Genomic DNA, 18,661 nt, shown 5'->3' with positions numbered 1-18,661 from the left:
TGGTCTCTAAGGTGTCTGTCACCTCTGTAGTCTACGGTGTTTGTGGTCTCTGTAGTCATAGTCTGTGGTCTCTAAGGTGTCTGTCACCTCTGTAGTCTACGGTGTTTGTGGTCTCTGTAGTCATAATCTGTGGTCTCTGTGGGGTCCATAGTCTCTAGTCTCAGTCGTCTCTGTGGTCTATGTAGTATTAGTAGCCTGTAGTCTATGTAGTCATGGTCTCTGTAGTTGTAGTAGTAGTAGTAGTAGTAGTAGTAGTAGTAGTAGTCTCTGTAGTCTCTGTAGTCTCTGTGGTGTCCGTAGTCTCTGTAGTCTCTGTGGTGTCCGTAGTCTCTGTAGTCTCTGTGGTGTCCGTAGTCTCTGTAGTCTCTGTGGTGTCCATAGTCTGTAGTCTCTGTGGTGTCCGTAGTAGTAGTCTGTAGTCTCTGTGGTGTCCGTAGTAGTAGTCTGTAGTCTCTGTGGTGTCCGTAGTCTCTGTGGTGTCCGTAGTCCGTAGTCTCTGTGGTGTCCGTAGTCTGTAGTGTCTGTGGTGTCCGTAGTCCGCAGTCTCCGCGGTGTCCGTAGTCTGTAGTCTCTGTGGTGTCCGTAGTCTGTAGTCTCTGTAGTCTATTCGTAGTCTCTGTATTCGTAGTCTCTGTGGTCTCTGTAGTTGTGGTCTCTGTAGTTGCAGTCTCTGTAGTCTAGTCGTAGTCTCTGTATTTGTAGTCTCTGTAGTTGTAGTCTCTATAGTAGTGGTCTCTGTAGTAGTAGTAGTAGTAGTCTCTGTAGGCTTTGTAGTGTCTGTGGTCTCTGTAGTCATATCATGTAATCTATGTGGTCTCTGTAGTCTTTGTAGTCACAGTCTCTGTAGTCTCCAGTCATAGTATCTATGGTCTCTGTAGTCGCAATCTCTTTAGTCTCTAGTCATAGTCTCTGCGGTCTCTGTAGTCTCCGTTTATTTTTAGTCTCTGTAGTCATAGTCTCTTTGGTCTCTGTAGTCATAGTCTCTGTGGTCTCTGTAGTCATAGTCTCTGTGCTCTCTGTAGTCATAGTCTCTGTGGTCTCTGTAGTCATAGTCTCTGTAGTCATAGTCTCTGTGGTCTCTGTAGTCATATTCTCTGTAGTCTCTGTAGTTGTAGTCTCTGTAGTCTGTGTTCATTTATGATCAATGAGATGTGTTTGATATGTGTTCATGTTGGGCAGTGAGAGAATCATCTTTAGTGAAATATGAGCAGATCATTCTAGTTCTGTGGTGCGTATCATTGACCTGCATTTGATGAGAGATGACTTTGGATTCTGCAAATAGTAGCTACTCTGCACAAAAGGACTCAGTACTATTGTCTCCTCTTTTGACGTATATGTGTGTTTATGCATGCACCTTTCTCTGTCTCTCTCTCTCCCTCCCTCTCTCCAGTCGTTACTGGACACCAGAGCTATTAAAGCAGCTCTCTCTCTCTCTTTCTCTCTCCAGTCGTTATGGGACACCAGAGGAGTTGAAGCAGCTGATAGACACAGCCCACTCCCTGGACATCGTAGTCCTATTGGACGTGGTCCATAGCCACGCCTCCCAGAACACAGAGGACGGGCTGAACCGTTTTGACGGCTCCGACTCCTGCTTCTTCCACTCCCCTCCCCGCGGGGAACACGCTCTCTGGGGCAGCCGCCTCTTCAACTACTCCAGGTATGCATATATCCAACTGTCGATCAGTCAATCAATCAATTGAATTACCCCATGTACTAAAGTGTATAACTACTCCAAGTACTATTCACCTACACAGGTACTATTCACCCACACGGGTATTAAGGTACTATTCACCCACACAGGTATTAAGGTACTAGTCACCTACACAGGTACTAGTCACCTACACAGGTACTATTCACCTACACAGGTACTATTCACCTACACAGGTACTAAGGTACCATTCACCTACACAGGTACTATTCACCTACACAGGTACTATTCACCCACACAGGTACTATTCACCCACACAGGTACTATTCACCTACACAGGTACTAAGGTACTATTCACCTACACAGGTACTATTCACCTACACAGGTACTATTCACCTGCACAGGTACTATTCACCTACACAGGTACTATTCACCTACACAGGTACTATTCACCTACTTTTCAACTATTCAGCTACCTCAGGTCCTAGAAATAATATCCATTAACAAACTCTGTCCTAGATGTAGCTTATTACAGATGTAGCTTATTACACATGTAGCTTATGACACATGTAGCTTATGACACATGTAGCTTATGACACATGTAGCTTATGACACATGTAGCTTATGACACATGTAGCTTATGACACATGTAGCTTATGACACATGTAGCTTATGACACATGTAGCTTATTACACATGTAGCTTATTACAGTAATAGCTTTTTGTGTATTTTCCTCATCTGCTGGAGTATGTCGAATGTTTATCTTCCAGGGAAAATTCACAGATTCTTACTGAATATGTTTTTCTACAGTATGTTAGATGTTGTTGAATTAAAGTAATTCATGATGTATTCATTCCACACATAATAGAAACATGGTTATATAAAATGGAAGGTATTTTAATACGTTCAACGTACTGTATGTTGTGTTTAAAAAAACATGAACGATTTAAAACGTATTAGTCAAATAAAGACACTATACAATGACTGGCTAATGTACTGTACGCTAATGTACTGTACGCTAATGTACATAATGTGTGCATCCTTACATACTTTGAGACAAACACGTGCTGCAATACGAAGCTGTGGTTCTAAGTGCCCTCTGCATCCCAAAATGGCACCCTATTCCCTACAAACTGTGCTACTTTAACCAGAGCCTTGGTGGAAAGTAGTGCACTACGTAGGGAATAGGGTGCCATTTGGGACGGAACCCTTGTATGAATTCTGTGATCCTCTCCTCACAGTAGGATGAGTCACCCACTAGAGTTAGACATTTTAAATAATATTGCCTGGAGAAAATCAAACACTGTCAGATTAGAAAAAGGAAACTTTTAGCTGATTGGAGTAACCTTAATGTCAAGGCTAGACTTCTACAGTGGGTTGGAGGGTTTCAACAGGCTCAGTGTATTAAATGATGAGCCGCCTGCAGTGCAGTTCTCCTTTATACAGGCTACGTCCCAAATGGCACAATAATAATATGCCATTTAGCAGACGCTTTTATCCAAAGCGACTTACAGTCATGCGTGCATACATTTTTTTTTGTGTATGGGTGGTCCCGGTGTTCGAACCCACTACCTTGGCGTTACAAGCGCCGTGCTCTACCAGCTGAGCTACAGAGGACCACATGGGCCCTGGTCAAAAGTAGTGCATTATAAAGGCAATAGGGTGCCATTTGGGGGGGACACATATTTATTTATCTGACTGTACTGTGCCCTAGGCAGGATAGGTCAGAGCTAGGTCATATGACAGGATAGGAGTCAGAGCTAGGTCATATGGCAGGATAGGAGTCAGAGCTAGGTCATATGGCAGGATAGGAGTCAGAGCTAGGTCATATGACAGGATAGGAGTCAGAGCTAGGTCATATGGCAGGATAGGAGTCAGAGCTAGGTCATATGACAGGATAGGAGTCAGAGCTAGGTCATATGGCAGGATAGGAGTCAGAGCTAGGTCATATGACAGGATAGGAGTCAGAGCTAGGTCATATGACAGGATAGGAGTCAGAGCTAGGTCATATGGCAGGATAGGAGTCAGAGCTAGGTCATATGGCAGGATAGGAGTCAGAGCTAGGTCATATGACAGGATAGGAGTCAGAGCTAGGTCATATGACAGGATAGGAGTCAGAGCTAGGTCATATGACAGGATAGGAGTCAGAGCTAGGTCATATGACAGGATAGGAGTCAGAGCTAGGTCATATGGCAGGATAGGAGTCAGAGCTAGGGCATATGACAGGATAGGAGTCAGAGCTAGGTCATATGGCAGGATAGGAGTCAGAGCTAGGTCATATGGCAGGATAGGAGTCAGAGCTAGGTCATATGGCAGGATAGGAGTCAGAGCTAGGTCATATGGCAGGATAGGAGTCAGAGCTAGGTCATATGGCAGGATAGGAGTCAGAGCTAGGTCATATGACAGGATAGGAGTCAGAGCTAGGTCATATGACAGGATAGGAGTCAGAGCTAGGTCATATGACAGGATAGGAGTCAGAGCTAGGTCATATGGCAGGATAGGAGTCAGAGCTAGGTCATATGGCAGGATAGGAGTCAGAGCTAGGTCATATGGCAGGATAGGAGTCAGAGCTAGGTCATATGGCAGGATAGGAGTCAGAGCTAGGTCATATGGCAGGATAGGAGTCAGAGCTAGGTCATATGGCAGGATAGGAGTCAGAGCTAGGTCATATGGCAGGATAGGAGTCAGAGCTAGGTCATATGACTCTGCCAAGTTGACCTGGTGTAGTTGACTGCTGACTGAGATAGGCTAGATCTGTCTCAGACACACACGCTCAAACCGTGATCTCCAGATCAGGTTCCTTTGGTTCTATTCTAAAGATATTTGTCAATTCAGCACTAGAAGCTGTAGTAATGATCACATTCCTATAGGAGCTGCAGTAATGATCACATTCCTATAGAAGCTGTAGTAATGATCACCTTCCTATAGGAGCTGTAGTAATGATCACCTTCCTATAGGAGCTGTAGTAATGATCACATTCCTATAGAAGCTGTAGTAATGATCACATTCCTATAGAAGCTGTAGTAATGATCACATTCCTATAGGAGCTGTAGTAATGATCACCTTCCTATAGGAGCTGTAGTAATGATCACCTTCCTATAGGAGCTGTAGTAATGATCACCTTCCTATAGGAGCTGTAGTAATGATCACCTTCCTATAGGAGCTGTAGTAATGATCACATTCCTATAGGAGCTGTAGTAATGATCACATTCCTATAGAAGCTGTAGTAATGATCACATTCCTATAGGAGCTGTAGTAATGATCACCTTCCTATAGGAGCTGTAGTAATGATCACCTTCCTATAGGAGCTGTAGTAATGATCACATTCCTATAGGAGCTGTAGTAATGATCACCTTCCTATAGGAGCTGTAGTAATGATCACCTTCCTATAGGAGCTGTAGTAATGATCACCTTCCTATAGGAGCTGTAGTAATGATCACCTTGTCAGTAATGATCACATTCCTATATTTTTCATGGTCAGAGATAAGTTTCCTGCTCATGAAATCAATAATGTCAGTTACAATTTCAAAATATACCTCTTATTTTATTTTATTTTATTTTATTTATTTAACCTTTATTTAACCAGGTAAGCCAGTTGAGAACAAGTTCTCATTTACAACTGCGACCTGGCCAAGATAAAGCAAAGCAGTGCGATAAACAACAACAACAACAACAACAACAACAACAGAGTTACATATGGAATAAACAAAATTTTACAGTACAGTCAATAACACAATAGAAAATCTATATTCAGTGAGGGGGGAAAAGTATTTGATCCCCTGCTGATTTTGTACGTTTGCCCACTGCCTTTAGAGGCCATGCAACACTCCCGTCTAGTTCTGGGCTGATTCCTCACCGTTCTCATGATCATTGCAACTCCACGAGGTGAGATCTTGCATGGAGCCCCAGGCCGAGGGAGATTGACAGTTCTTTTGTGTTTCTTCCATTTGCGAATAATCGCACCAACTGTTGTCACCTTCTCACCAAGCTGCTTGGCGATGGTCTTGTAGCCCATTCCAGCCTTTGTGTAGGTCTACAATCTTGTCCCTGACATCCTTGGAGAGCTCTTTGGTCTTGGCCATGGTGGAGAGTTTGGCATCTGATTGATTGATTGCTTCTGTGGACAGGTGTCTTTTTATACAGGTAACAAGCTGAGATTAGGATCACTCCCTTTATGGTAAGGTTAAAGCGTGAGGAAAGGCATCAAAGTTAACATTGGGTTAGCTTACCGCCCTCCGTCGCCTTTTCTGTCTATCTCATATCTATGCCTACCTTGTTCCATCGGTTAGAGGATTCACCTCTGAATTACTCACTTCATAACAAACACACTTATAAAGTTAGTTCATATCTGTACAGTGTGTGTGTGTGTGTGAATGTGTGTATGGTGTGTGTGTGTGTGTGTGTGTGTGTGTGTGTGTGGTGTGTGTGTGTATGGTGTGTGTGTGTGGTGTGTGTGTGTGTGTTCAATGTAATGAAGGGACAGTGTCTCGACATTGTCATGAACTTGTGAAAGAAACGTCGGCCCAATTTTCTCAACTTTTCCTCACTGACATCTCCATGATTTAGTTCCTAAAGCTAGAACTTGTACTTTCCCTTCATGTACAAATCCCTGTATTCACACTTTACTCCCACATGATTTGGCTTTGTGTGTCCTGCCCATTTTTAGTTTTCTGTATAACCAACGCTGTACTAGTATTCAATACTGTGACTTTTACACTGCCTCTACCTCCTCTCTCTCAAAGGAAACATCCCTGTCACCTAAACACACCTCTCTTTGTGTGTGTGTGTGTGTGTGTGTGTGTGTGTGTGTGTGTGTGTGTGTGTTAGCTCTCTGGAATTAAACTGCAGCTTATTACCTTGTTGACGCTAAGCTGATATGGAAGGGTTGGCGGTACGGTCGTTGACAAAATAAGTATGAATTAATTGGGAGGGAAAGACCTAAAGTAGCTATGTTGAAGGTGACATGTTGTTCTAAGTTGAAGGTGACATGCTGTTCTTTGGGGATGTGTTTTGGATGTTTCTCAGTGTCCCGTCCCGTCCCCCCCCACCCATACTTCTGTCCTAAATAATCAACTTTGACAAAATGACGCTGGAGGGAATAGCAGCCATTTTACGGGCTCCCGACCAATTGTGCCATTTTGTGCAAATTTTTTTTTTTTGCACTGATCTTAACTTTTTTTTGTACATAATGTTTCCACCATCGTTTCCTATGACAGAAAATAGCTTCTGGACATCAGAACAGTTATCACTAACCTCAGTTTGGATGAGGACTTCTACTTTTAATGAGTCGGAGGTCGACGGACATATTGATTATCCCGGACCTGGCTCAAATCCCTGACACTCAGAGAAGGAGGGGGTGGAGCTAAAGAGGCCGGCATGTGGGATACCTGACGAGACTACGTCGGAGAGTGGATAAACCGCCTCTACCCTCCGTTCTATTGGCCAACGCGCAGTCACTGGAGAATAAACTGGATGAGCTCCGTTCGAGACTATCCTATCAACGTGATCTGAAGAATTGTAATGTCCTATGTTTCTCCGAGTCGTGGCTGAACAAGGAAATTGAAAATATTAATTTCGCTGTATGTTCTATATATCGGCAGGACAGAACGGCAGCGTCTGGGAAGCTCAGGGGAAGGAACGTCAGCGTCTGGGAAGCTCAGGGGAAGGAACGGCAGCGTCTGGGAAGCTCAGGGGAAGGAACGGCAGCGTCTGGGAAGCTCAGGGGAAGGAACGGCAGCGTCTGGGAAGCTCAGGGGAAGGAACGGCAGCGTCTGGGAAGCTCAGGGGAAGGGTTGTGTCTTTTTTAACAGCAGCTGGTGTGCGATTTCTAATGTCAAGGAATTATTGAGATTATGCTCGCCTGGAGTTAGTATGGTCTACAGCTTATCATGAGGTATTCTGTCTACCAAGAGAGTTTTCATCTATATTCTTCGTAGCCGTCTATTTACCACCACAAACCGATGCTGGCACTAAGACCGCACTCAACGAGCTTTATTGACGCTTACGTGTTTTGCCTCTTGGCCTTTGTCAGAGCTTTTTGCTCTACTAAACTAAAATAAACCATATTTTGTATAATAATAATAATTAATGAAATTTCTATAGCGCTTTTCATCATCTCAAACCGCAACAAAAGCTAAAAACAAACAAGCAACACATCATGAGTAGCCTAGCTATAGTTAGGTCAACCAATAGAGGCCAAGTATTTGAGTGCATGCATCCTCCAAAGATGGAGAGGGACAGTTCATGGCTTTATTAGAGGGAGATGGTTGATGAAGATTGAGTCTGGTGACGATCTTTGTAAGGTTAGCTACTCTGGGAACCAACCTGAATCGTGTAGCCACTGGACATCTCCTTCACAATGTACCCAGAAAGCTCACCACACACAGTTCAGAGTGGTAGTCAGTCGTCCTCATTACGAGCCCTCTGCCTCAGCACTGCATTTCTCTACTGCATCTCCCATTCCTCTTTTAAAGGAAAACTTCACCCCAAAAAAATATATTTTCGTATTTGTTTCATTAGTCCATTGTTGATCTAGTCCCAAAATGTTTTGCATGTCAGCAATCAAGTTCTGAAGATCTATAACTTTCAAAATACAGAAATACAGCGGGTATGCTTTTTGCATCATATGATGGTGCTTTTTGCATCATTTGACACAACATGCATCATACTATCTGTATTTCTGTATTTTGAAAGTTATACTATATACAGTGCCCTCCACAATTATTGGCACCCCTGTTTAAGATGTGGTCGAGGACTTCCAAAAATTCTCCTTTTTTTTAAACAACATAGAACCCAAATGCAAAAAAAGAGAAAAATCCAACCTTTTATTTAAGTACATTACTTTGGTGTAAAAAAAAAAAAATCACACATTTAGAAAAAAAAAACTTGAAATCATGTGTCCCACAATTATTGGCACCCCTGATGTTAATACTTTGTACAACCCCCTTTTGCCAACAAGACAGCACTTAATCTCCTCCTATAACTTTTCACAAGATTGGAGAACACAGAGAGAGGGATCTTTGACCATTCTTCTTTGCACAATCTTTCTAGATCATCCAGTGTCCTGGGTCCTCTCTTATGCACTCTCCTCTTTAGCTCGCCCCACAGGTTTTCGATTGGGTTGAGGTCTGGGGACTGAGATGGCCATGGGAGGACCTTGAGTTTGTGACTGCTGAACCATTTTTGTGTAGATTTTGCCACATGTTTTGGATCATTATCCTGCTGAAAGACCCAGTGACGACCCATCTTCAGCTTTCTGGCAGAGGCCATCAGGTTTTTATTTAAAATGTCCTGGTAGTTCAAAGCGTTCATAATGCCATGCACCCTAACAAGGTTCCCAGGGCCTTTGGAAGAGAAACAGGCCCACAGCATCACAGATCCTCCACCATACTTCACGGTGGGCATGAGGTGCTTTTCGGCATACTCATCTTTTGTTTTACGCCAGACCCACTTAGAGTGTTTGTTGCCAAAAAGCTCAATCTTAGTCTCATCTGACCAAAGCACATGATCCCAGTTGAAGTCCCAGTGCCGCTTAGCAAACTCCAGACGTTTACGTTTGTGAGTGTTAGTGAGAAAAGGCTTTTTCCTTGCATGCCTCCCAAACAGCTTGTTGGCATGTAGAGAGCGTCTGATGGTTGTTTTGGAGACTTTGTGACCCCAAGATGCCACTCTTTGATGCAATTCTGTGACAGTGAGCTTAGGACTTTTTTTTACTTCTCTTACCATCCTCCTCACTGTGCGTTGTGGCAAGATAAACTTGGGACCTCTTCCAGCCTTGTTTGTCACTGTTCCAGTTGTTTTAAACTTCTTAATGATTCCTCTGACTGTAGATACGGGCAAGTTAAGGCGAGTGGCTATTTTCTTGTAGCCATTGCCGGACTTATGAAGGTCGACACAAATCTGCCTTACTTGAATGGTGTGTTCTCTTGTCTTTGCCATGTTGACAAATGGGTAAGAGAATTAGGCCTCTGTGTCACGTCATATTTATACCCCAGGGAAACAGGAAGTCATGAATTACTAATTAAAAGTTCCTAGATACCCTGACCAACTTTAGCAACTACAGAAAAATATATTTTAAAAAAATCTATGAAAATTTTCAGCGGAATTGTTAGGGGTGCCAATAATTGTGGGACACATGATTTCAAGTTAATTTTTTTCTAAATGTGTGATTTTTTTTTTTAACCACCAAAGTAATGTACTTAAATAAAAGGTTGGATTTTTCTATTTTTTTTGCATTTGGGTTCTATGTTGTTTAAAAAAAATGAGAATTTTTGGAAGTCCTCGACCACATCTTAAACATGGGTGCCAATAATAGTGGAGGGCATTTGGGTTCTATGTTGTTTAAAAAAAATGAGAATTTTTGGAAGTCCTCGACCACATCTTAAACAGGGGTGCCAATAATAGTGGAGGGCACTGTATCTTAATTTGATTGCTGACATGCAAAACATTTTGGGACTAGATCAACGATGGACTAATGAAATAACACCAGGAGCTAGTTTTGGGGTAGAATTTTCCATTACGCTTCTAGCGGCTCTTCAATTGATGTAAACTCAAGTTTACTCCAAATCCGTCTTTCCAAATGCAGATTTAGGACACGGCCAGTGCCTATATTTAAAAGGAAGCACTGTAGATGGACAACTGAAGGCGAGAGCCTGGTGGAGGAGAATCTACGGTAGATGGACAACTGAAGGCGAGAGCCTGGTGGAGGAGAATCTATGGTAGATGGACAACTGAAGGCGAGAGCCTGGTGGAGGAGAATCTACGGTAGATGGACAACTGAAGGCGAGAGCCTGGTGGAGGAGAATCTACGGTAGATGGACAACTGAAGGCGAGAGCCTGGTGGAGGAGAATCTACGGTAGATGGACAACTGAAGGCGAGATCCTGGTGGAGGAGAATCTACGGTAGATGAGCAGAATTCAGTTGAACAGCAGTCGACATTAAAATGATAGATACAAAACTGAAAATAGAAGGATGTAAATTCAAAGTGCACTATATAGGGAATAGGGTGCCATTTGGGAGGCCGCCTGGTTCTCTTGTAAGAGCTGCGCCGCCACCAGATTCTTCATTGATATCAGAGGCTGGTTGATTAAAAAACAGATCGTTATTGTGACCAGGGTCTCCCGGCAACCTACTGCGATTCGTCTTCAGAAAGTAAAGAGGTAGGAAAGCCTTGGCGCGCACGCACACACACACACACACACACGGACACACACACACACACACACACACACACACACACACACAGAGAGAGAGAACTGCTAGCACACATATAAAAGCATTTTTCTGTCCTTGGGAGAATTTCAATGCAGCCCATGCCTCTTCCTCTCTCTGCTTGAGTTGGTATTCAGGGGAGACCTGCTCACTGTAGTCCTGAAGATACATTTATGTCTAAAGATCTGCAGGAGCAGAGCGCTGCTTGAGAAGGAAGGCAAAGGAAGGCGGAGTGATGTGCTTTGTAAGTGCAGCAACGGCAGCTCTGTTTGGCTCATACATAGCCAAGGTTAGCATACTGACTCACTGAGGTGAACACACTGCTAGAAGCTAAACAGCAGCAGACAAAGAACATCCATGTATGTGTACTAACCTGGGTGTATCCCAAATGGAACCCATATTTCCGTATATAGTACTTTTGACCAGGGGCCATAGGGAATAAGGGGGGCCATTTGGGAATACAGACGAATACTAGGGTGATACAGATCGAGCTTCTTTAAATCCTTTTAGATATCTACACTACCGTTCAAAAGTTTGGGGTCGCTTAGAAATGTCCTTGTTTTCGAAAGAAAAGCAATTTTTTTTGTCCTTTAAAATAACATCAAATTGATCAGAAATACAGTGTAGACATTGTTAATGTTGTAAATGGCTATTGTAGCTGGAAACGGCTGATGTTTTAAATGGTATATCTACATAGGCGTACAGAGGCCCATTATCAGCAACCATCAGTCCTGTGTTCCAATGGCACGTTGTGTTTGCTAATCCAAGTTGATCATTTTAAGAGAAATTGCCAAGAAACTGAAGATCTCGTACAATGCTGTGTACTACTCCCTTCAGCGCAAACCGGCTCTAAGTTGCAAAGAAAAATACATATATCAGACTGGCCAATAAAAAGAAAAGATGAAGATGGGCAGTTTTTATTGGCCAGTCTGAGATATGGCTTTTTCTTTGCAACTCTGCCTAGAAGGTCAGCATCCCGGAGTCGCCTCTTCACTGTTGATGTTGAGACTGGTGTTTTGTGGGTACTATTTAATGAAGCTGCCAGTTGAGGACCTGTGAGGCGTCTGTTTCTCAAACTAGACACTCTAATGCATTTGTCCTCTTGCTCAGTTGGGAAACCGGGGCCTCCCACTCCTCTTTCTATTCTGGTTAGAGCCAGTTTGCGCTGTTCTGTGAAGGGAGTAGTACACAGCGTTGTACGAGATCTTCAGTTTCTTGGCAATTTCTGGCATGGAATAGCCTTCATTTCTCAGAACAAGAATAGACTGACGAGTTTCAGAAGAAAGTTATTTGTTTCTGACCATTTTGAGCCTGTAATTGAACACGCAATTGCTGATTCTCCAGATACTCAACTAGTCTCAAGAAGGCCAGTTTTATTGCTTCTTTAATCAGCACAACAGTTTTCAGCTGTGCTAACATAATTGCAAAAGGGTTTTCTAATGATCAATTAGCCTTTTTAAAATGATAAACTTGGATTAGCAAACACAACGTGCCATTGGAACACAGGACTGATGGTTGCTGATAATGGGCCTCTGTACGCCTATGTAGATATTCCATAAAAAATCAGCCGTTTCCAGCTACAATAGCCATTTACAACATTAACAATGTCTACACTGTATTTCTGATCAATTTGATGTTATTTTAATGGACAAAAAATAATAATTTTCTTTCGAAAACAAGGCCATTTCTAAGCGACCCCAAACTGTTGAACGGTAGTGTACATTTACATTTTAGACATTTATCCAGAGCGACTTACAGGAGCAATTAGGGTAAAGTGCCTTGCTCAAGGGCACATTGACACCTTTTTCCACCTAGTCGGCTAGGGGATTCGAACCAGCGACCTTTCGCGGTTACTGGCCCAAAGCTCTTAACCGCTAGGCCACCTGCCACCTGACATACAGTATATCTGATATGTCTATTAGACCGAAGTAAAAGAACAAAGGTAAAGCCGTGACCCTGAGATTAGAAGACCTTCAGTTTAGCTGCCTTCTCTTTTTACCTGATACCCCCAGTCTTTTACTTAGTAACGGAGGCCAATTTAAGGTTCCTCCGTGTGTCTCTTGGATCCTACCATTTAGGTGTCTAGCCTTCCAGACGAGACGGGTGTAGAATATCAATTATTAATAAATAACGATGACTATAATCCACTGTTTGCAGCTCATAGATCTCTGCTACGCTCTTCCTTATTTTTCATGTAATTACTGCGATGGGAAGTGAAAGAAGGAAGCCGTCTGTGGGCAAATCCACTGATAGTCCTCACTAAGACTGCGTCCCAAATGGCACCATGTACCCTGTGTAGTGCACTACTTTTGGCCAGGGCCCTATATAGAGAACAAGGTGTTGTAGGATCTGGTAATAAACTGTATCTTCCTCTTCTCTCTCTTCCTTTCATTCTGTCTCTGTGGAATCATCCCCCTTCACATATTATAGAGGTACCGGACTCTGGACACTGTCCTCTGTTGTCTATCAAATGAGGTACCGGACTCTGGACACTGTCCTCTGTTGTCTTATCAAATTAGGTACCGGACTCTGGACACTGTCCTCTGTTGTCTATCAAATGAGGTACCGGACTCTGGACACTGTCCTCTGTTGTCTATCAAATGAGGTACCGGACTCTGGACACTGTCCTCTGTTGTCTATCAAATGAGGTACCGGACTCTGGACACTCAGTCCTCTGTTGTCTATTAAATGCCTTTTTGAACTCGCATTTAATACACACGTCGTCGGAGAGCCCGGTTGGTCTCATCACAGCTAGCGCCGCTCCCTTCCAATACCTTATAGTGATGTTTAGTGTCTGCCATGGAGGCTATTATAGCAGGATAACAAAGAGAGAGAGCAGGGCTGCTTCTTTCATTACTTATCAAACTCTCCTGGTATCACAAGGACTCATTAGAGACAGAGGGGAGAGAGAGAGACGGGGGGAGAGGGAGAGACGGGGGAGAGAGAGAGACGGGGGGAGAGAGAGAGAGACGGGGGGAGAAAGAGAACGAGGGAGAGAGAGACGGGGGGAGAGAGAGAGACGGGGGAGAGAGACGGGGGGGGGAGAGAACAAGGGAGAGAGAGAGACGGTGGAGAGAGATGGGGGGAGAGAGAACGAGGGAGAGAGAGACGGGGGGGAGAGAACGAGGGAGAGAGAGACGGGGGGAGAGAGAGAGTCTGAGGGAGAGAGAGAGTCTGAGGGAGAGAGAGAGTCTGAGGGAGAGAGAGAGTGAGGGAGAGAGAGGAGGAGGGAGAGAGAGAGTCTGAGGGAGAGAGAGAGTCTGAGAAGGAGGGAGAGAGAGAGACGGAGGGAGAGAGAGAGACTGAGGGAGAGAGAGAGACTGAGGGAGAGAGAGAGTCTGAGGGAGAGAGAGAGAGAAGGAAGGAGAGAGAGAGAGAGAGAGAAGGAGGGAGCAGACATATGTCACTACTGGGAGGCTTCTGATGAGCCATTAGATAAAGCCCAGAGGAGTGTGTTCTGTGTTCTGTGTGTGGCTGTGTACCAGAATGCTGCTATTGGCGAGGAAATTCTCACCTTCACTGTTAAGGCGAGGCTTCAGGTTCTGCCAGCAAAATACAACCTATCACTCTGTATGTGTGTGTGTGTGTGTGTGTGTGTGAGTTCTATAATTGTTATTTGTAAAAAAAAAATCTGCCCTCAAACCGGCAGCGTGAGAAAGTCGAACTGTTTGCGTCCCAAATGGCACCCTATTCCCTATCTATATAGGGCACTACTTTTGACCAGGACCAATGGGGAATTAGGGTGCCATTTGGGAAGCAGACCAAAACTGTCTGGAATATTTGAACTTTCCTACAGTAATTGAAGCAGCGATAAACACGTCCACTATGTTTTCCTGTTAGATGAAAAACACAGGCTCATTTATTAATATTTATAACCAACCGTCAATGAAACTGTAGCCTTGCCTGGCTAACCGTCCACATGGCTCCGGCCAAACTGACATTTCCTTTCCACAATGAGTCTGGATTCTCCTCCCGCCCCTCATGTTAAAGTCACACAGACGACTTCTAGGATGGCAGATTCAGACTGAACGTATGAAGCGATCGATAGAGCAGCGGAATTAAATTCAAGGTGAGTTGTCAGGCAAACAGTTGCCAGCCAGCGAGAAAATAAATAAATATGTATAGCTTAAAAACATGTACAGTGGGGAAAAAAAGTATTTAGTCAGCCACCAATTGTGCAAGTTCTCCCACTTAAAAAGATGAGAGAGGCCTGTAATTTTCATCATAGGTACACGTCAACTATGACAGACAAATTGAAAAAAAAAAAATCCAGAAAATCACATTGTAGGATTTTTAATGAATTTATTTGCAAATTATGGTGGAAAATAAGTATTTGGTCACCTACAAACAAGCAAGATTTCTGGCTCTCACAGACCTGTAACTTCTTCTTTAAGAGGCTCCTCTGTCCTCCACTCGTTACCTGTATTAATGGCATCTGTTTGAACTTGTTATCAGTATAAAAGACACCTGTCCACAACCTCAAACAGTCACACTCCAAACTCCACTATGGCCAAGACCAAAGAGCTGTCAAAGGACACCATAAACAAAATTGTAGACCTGCACCAGGCTGGGAAGACTGAATCTGCAATAGGTAAGCAGCTTGGTTTGAAGAAATCAACTGTGGGAGCAATTATTAGGAAATGGAAGACATACAAGACCACTGATAATCTCCCTCGATCTGGGGCTCCACGCAAGATCTCACCCCGTGGGGTCAAAATGATCACAAGAACGGTGAGCAAAAATCCCAGAACCACACGGTGGGACCTAGTGAATGACCTGCAGAGAGCTGGGACCAAAGTAACAAAGCCTACCATCAGTAACACACTATGCCGCCAGGGACTCAAATCCTGCAGTGCGAGACGTGTCCCCCTGCTTAAGCCAGTACATGTCCAGGCCCGTCTGGAGTTTGCTAGAGTGCATTTGGATGATCCAGAAGAGGATTGGGAGAATGTCATATGGTCAGATGAAACTCGTCGTGTTTGGAGGACAAAGAATGCTGAGTTGCATCCAAAGAACACCATACCTACTGTGAAGCATGGGGGTGGAAACATCATGCTTTGGGGCTGTTTTTCTGCAAAGGGACCAGGACGACTGATCCGTGTAAAGGAAAGAATGAATGGGGCCATGTATCATGAGATTTTGAGTGAAAACCTCCTTCCATCAGAAAGGGCATTGAAGATGAAACGTGGCTGGGTCTTTCAGCATGACAATGATCCAAAACACACCGCCTGGGCAACGAAGGAGTGGCTTCGTAAGAAGCATTTGAAGGTCCTGGAGTGGCCTAGCCAGTCTCCAGATCTCAACCCCGTAGAAAATCTTTGGAGGGAGTTGAAAGCCCGTGTTGCCCAGCGACAGCCCCAAAACATCACTGCTCTAGAGGAGATCTGCATGGAGGAATGGGCCAAAATACCAGCAACAGTGTGTGAAAACCTTGTGAAGACTTACAGAAAACGTTTGACCTGTGTCATTGCCAACAAAGGGTGTAAAACAAAGTATTGAGAAACTTTTGTTATTGACCAAATACTTATTTTCCACCATAATTTTCAAATAAATTCATTAAAAATCCTACAATGTGATTTTCTGGATTTTTTTCCCCTCATTTTGTCTGTCATAGTTGACGTGTACCTATGATGAAAATTACAGGCCTCTCTCATCTTTTTAAGTGGGAGAACTTGCACAATTGGTGGCTGACTAAAAACTTTTTTTCCCCCACTGTAGATACAGGAGCCTCTTCCTGTATTCCGCCCTATCTGCTTCCCACTACTGCTTTAATGGAACTTGTTCAAACAGGTACCGAGGACACCTTGAGTGTGTCCACAATGGCACCCGATTCCCTATATAGTGCACTACTTTTGACCAGAGCCCTATGGCACTATATAGGGAACAGGGTGCCATTTCAGACTCAGCCATTGTGACAAATGGAGAGTAAATTAACCAGGCCTGTAAGTTACATGGCTCAGGGCGGTGCTGACTTCCTGTCAGGCAGTTGCTGTAGCTACCTATTACCTGGAACAGGGGTCTTTTTCAGATGTGATATTTCAAAGAGGATTGATCCTGGCGTCCCTCAGTAATACTCTCTCGCCCCCCCCATCTAGCTCTCTCTCTGTTTCTCTCTCTCTTTTACATTCAGCCTATATAGTGGATCATTTGCATCCATCTGTGTATGACGTCTTTAGATGTGAAAAGAGAGAGGCCCGAGGCCAGGGCTTTGTGGTCTGAATTATAATTGGTCTCTTTTAATGCTGTTCTGACCAGAAGGATCATGATGCGTTGGTCCATTGACATAATTTGGTCCTTGACATGATTACTGTACACCCGTGTAGCTGGTGTGTAGCCTCAGCTAGTGTATATAAATGGTTTCATATGACGTGTGTGTGTGTTGGAGTGACATGGCAGGGCTATGCAGGATTTCATAGCATTATGATTGTAGTGGCTTCAAACTATGTCCCTACATTGTAATGAACCACTTCCTTTCCTTTCAGACACTTCTACATCCACGGCGCCAACACGTTTCCAAGAAAGGCTTGAGATGTCGTTTCTTGGTTTAACAAAAATCAGGACAGGCAGAAGTAAACCAGGTCAGAGTCAGATAGGTACAGGACGGCAGGCAGGCTCGGGGTCAGGGCAGGCAGAAGAGGTCGGAACCGGGAGAACTAGAAAACGGGGACTAGAGAGAACAGGAGTACGGGAAAAAAACATGCTGGTAGGCTTGACGAGACAAGACGAACTGGCAACAGACAAACGGAGAACACAGGTATAAATACACAGGGGATAATGGGGAAGATGGGCGCCACCTGGAGGGGGGGTGGAGACAATCACAAAGACAGGTGAAACAGATCAGGGTGTGACATCCTCAGGTGCATAAGGCAGCTCCTAACCAGTGAATATGATGAATCCATCACGGTTGTCTTAGGAACGCTTTCAGCACCAGGAAGCGTTTATACCTCTGTGGATGCGTCCCAAATGGCCCCCTATTCCCTATATAGTGCACTACCCTGGTCAAAAGAAGTGCCCTACATAGGGAATAGGGTGCCATTTGAGACACAGCCTACCTGAGACAGGGACGGGAGTTTGAGGTGCATTAAATGAAGCACCTTATTTGTCCTTTTTCGGCCCAACAACCATGGCCCATTCATCAGGGCTGTTCTATCCCGCTGTCACGCCTCCCGTGGAACGACCTGTCAGCTTATTACATTTATATGCTGTTATCAGCAGCTTGACTGTAATGTTGTGGATACTAGAGCTCAGGGTGTGTGGGTTGTGGGGTGGGGGGGGAAGGGTGTGGGGGGGGGGGCTGTGGCCTCAAACCCTATATGGTAATGAGACTGATCCATTCTGCTATCATCAGTCTGACCAAGACGTCCCCAATCAAGGCAGACACACGCATACATACACATACACTTACACAAATACACACACACTGCAGGGAGAAAGCTAATGCAGTTTCTCAGGAAATATGCTTTGATGAATTTCTACACAAAGACAAACAGCGGTCGTCGGGAGGATTAGGGTGAATCTGATTGGTTAGAACTAGGCGGTAGTAGATAAATAGAAAATGCAGTGAGAGGCTCCTTCTCAAGGTAAAGCAGTTAGAGGGGGTTGGAGGGGGTTAGAGAGAGTAGAGGGGGTTAGAGAGGGTAGAGGGGGGTAGAGAGGGTAGAGGAGATGGGGGAAGGTAGAGGAGGTAGAGGGGGGTAGAGAGGGTAGAGGGGGTTAGAGAGGGTAGAGGGGGTTAGAGAGGGTAGAGGAGATGGGGGAAGGTAGAGGGGGTTAGAGAGGGTAGAGGGGGTTAGAGAGGGTAG

The 18,661-nt window shown here is 44.3% G+C and overlaps 1 protein-coding gene across 1 annotated transcript in view; it reads left to right on the top strand.

The window, feature by feature from the left end:
- Positions 1 to 18,661, top strand: part of gbe1b (glucan (1,4-alpha-), branching enzyme 1b) — a 250,919-nt gene that overhangs the window by 75,846 nt on the left and 156,412 nt on the right. Inside the window, exon 7 of the mRNA XM_084143478.1 lies at positions 1,448 to 1,657. Coding sequence (XP_083999604.1) covers positions 1,448 to 1,657 — 210 coding nt within the window. The remainder of the gene's footprint in view (positions 1 to 1,447; positions 1,658 to 18,661) is intronic.

Source organism: Coregonus lavaretus (assembly GCF_964263955.1).
Source record: "Coregonus lavaretus genome assembly, chromosome: 26".
Classification (NCBI taxonomy): Eukaryota; Metazoa; Chordata; class Actinopteri; order Salmoniformes; family Salmonidae; genus Coregonus; species Coregonus lavaretus.
Note: the sequence above shows the minus strand (reverse complement) of the source record. Positions and strands in the feature narration are given on the sequence as shown.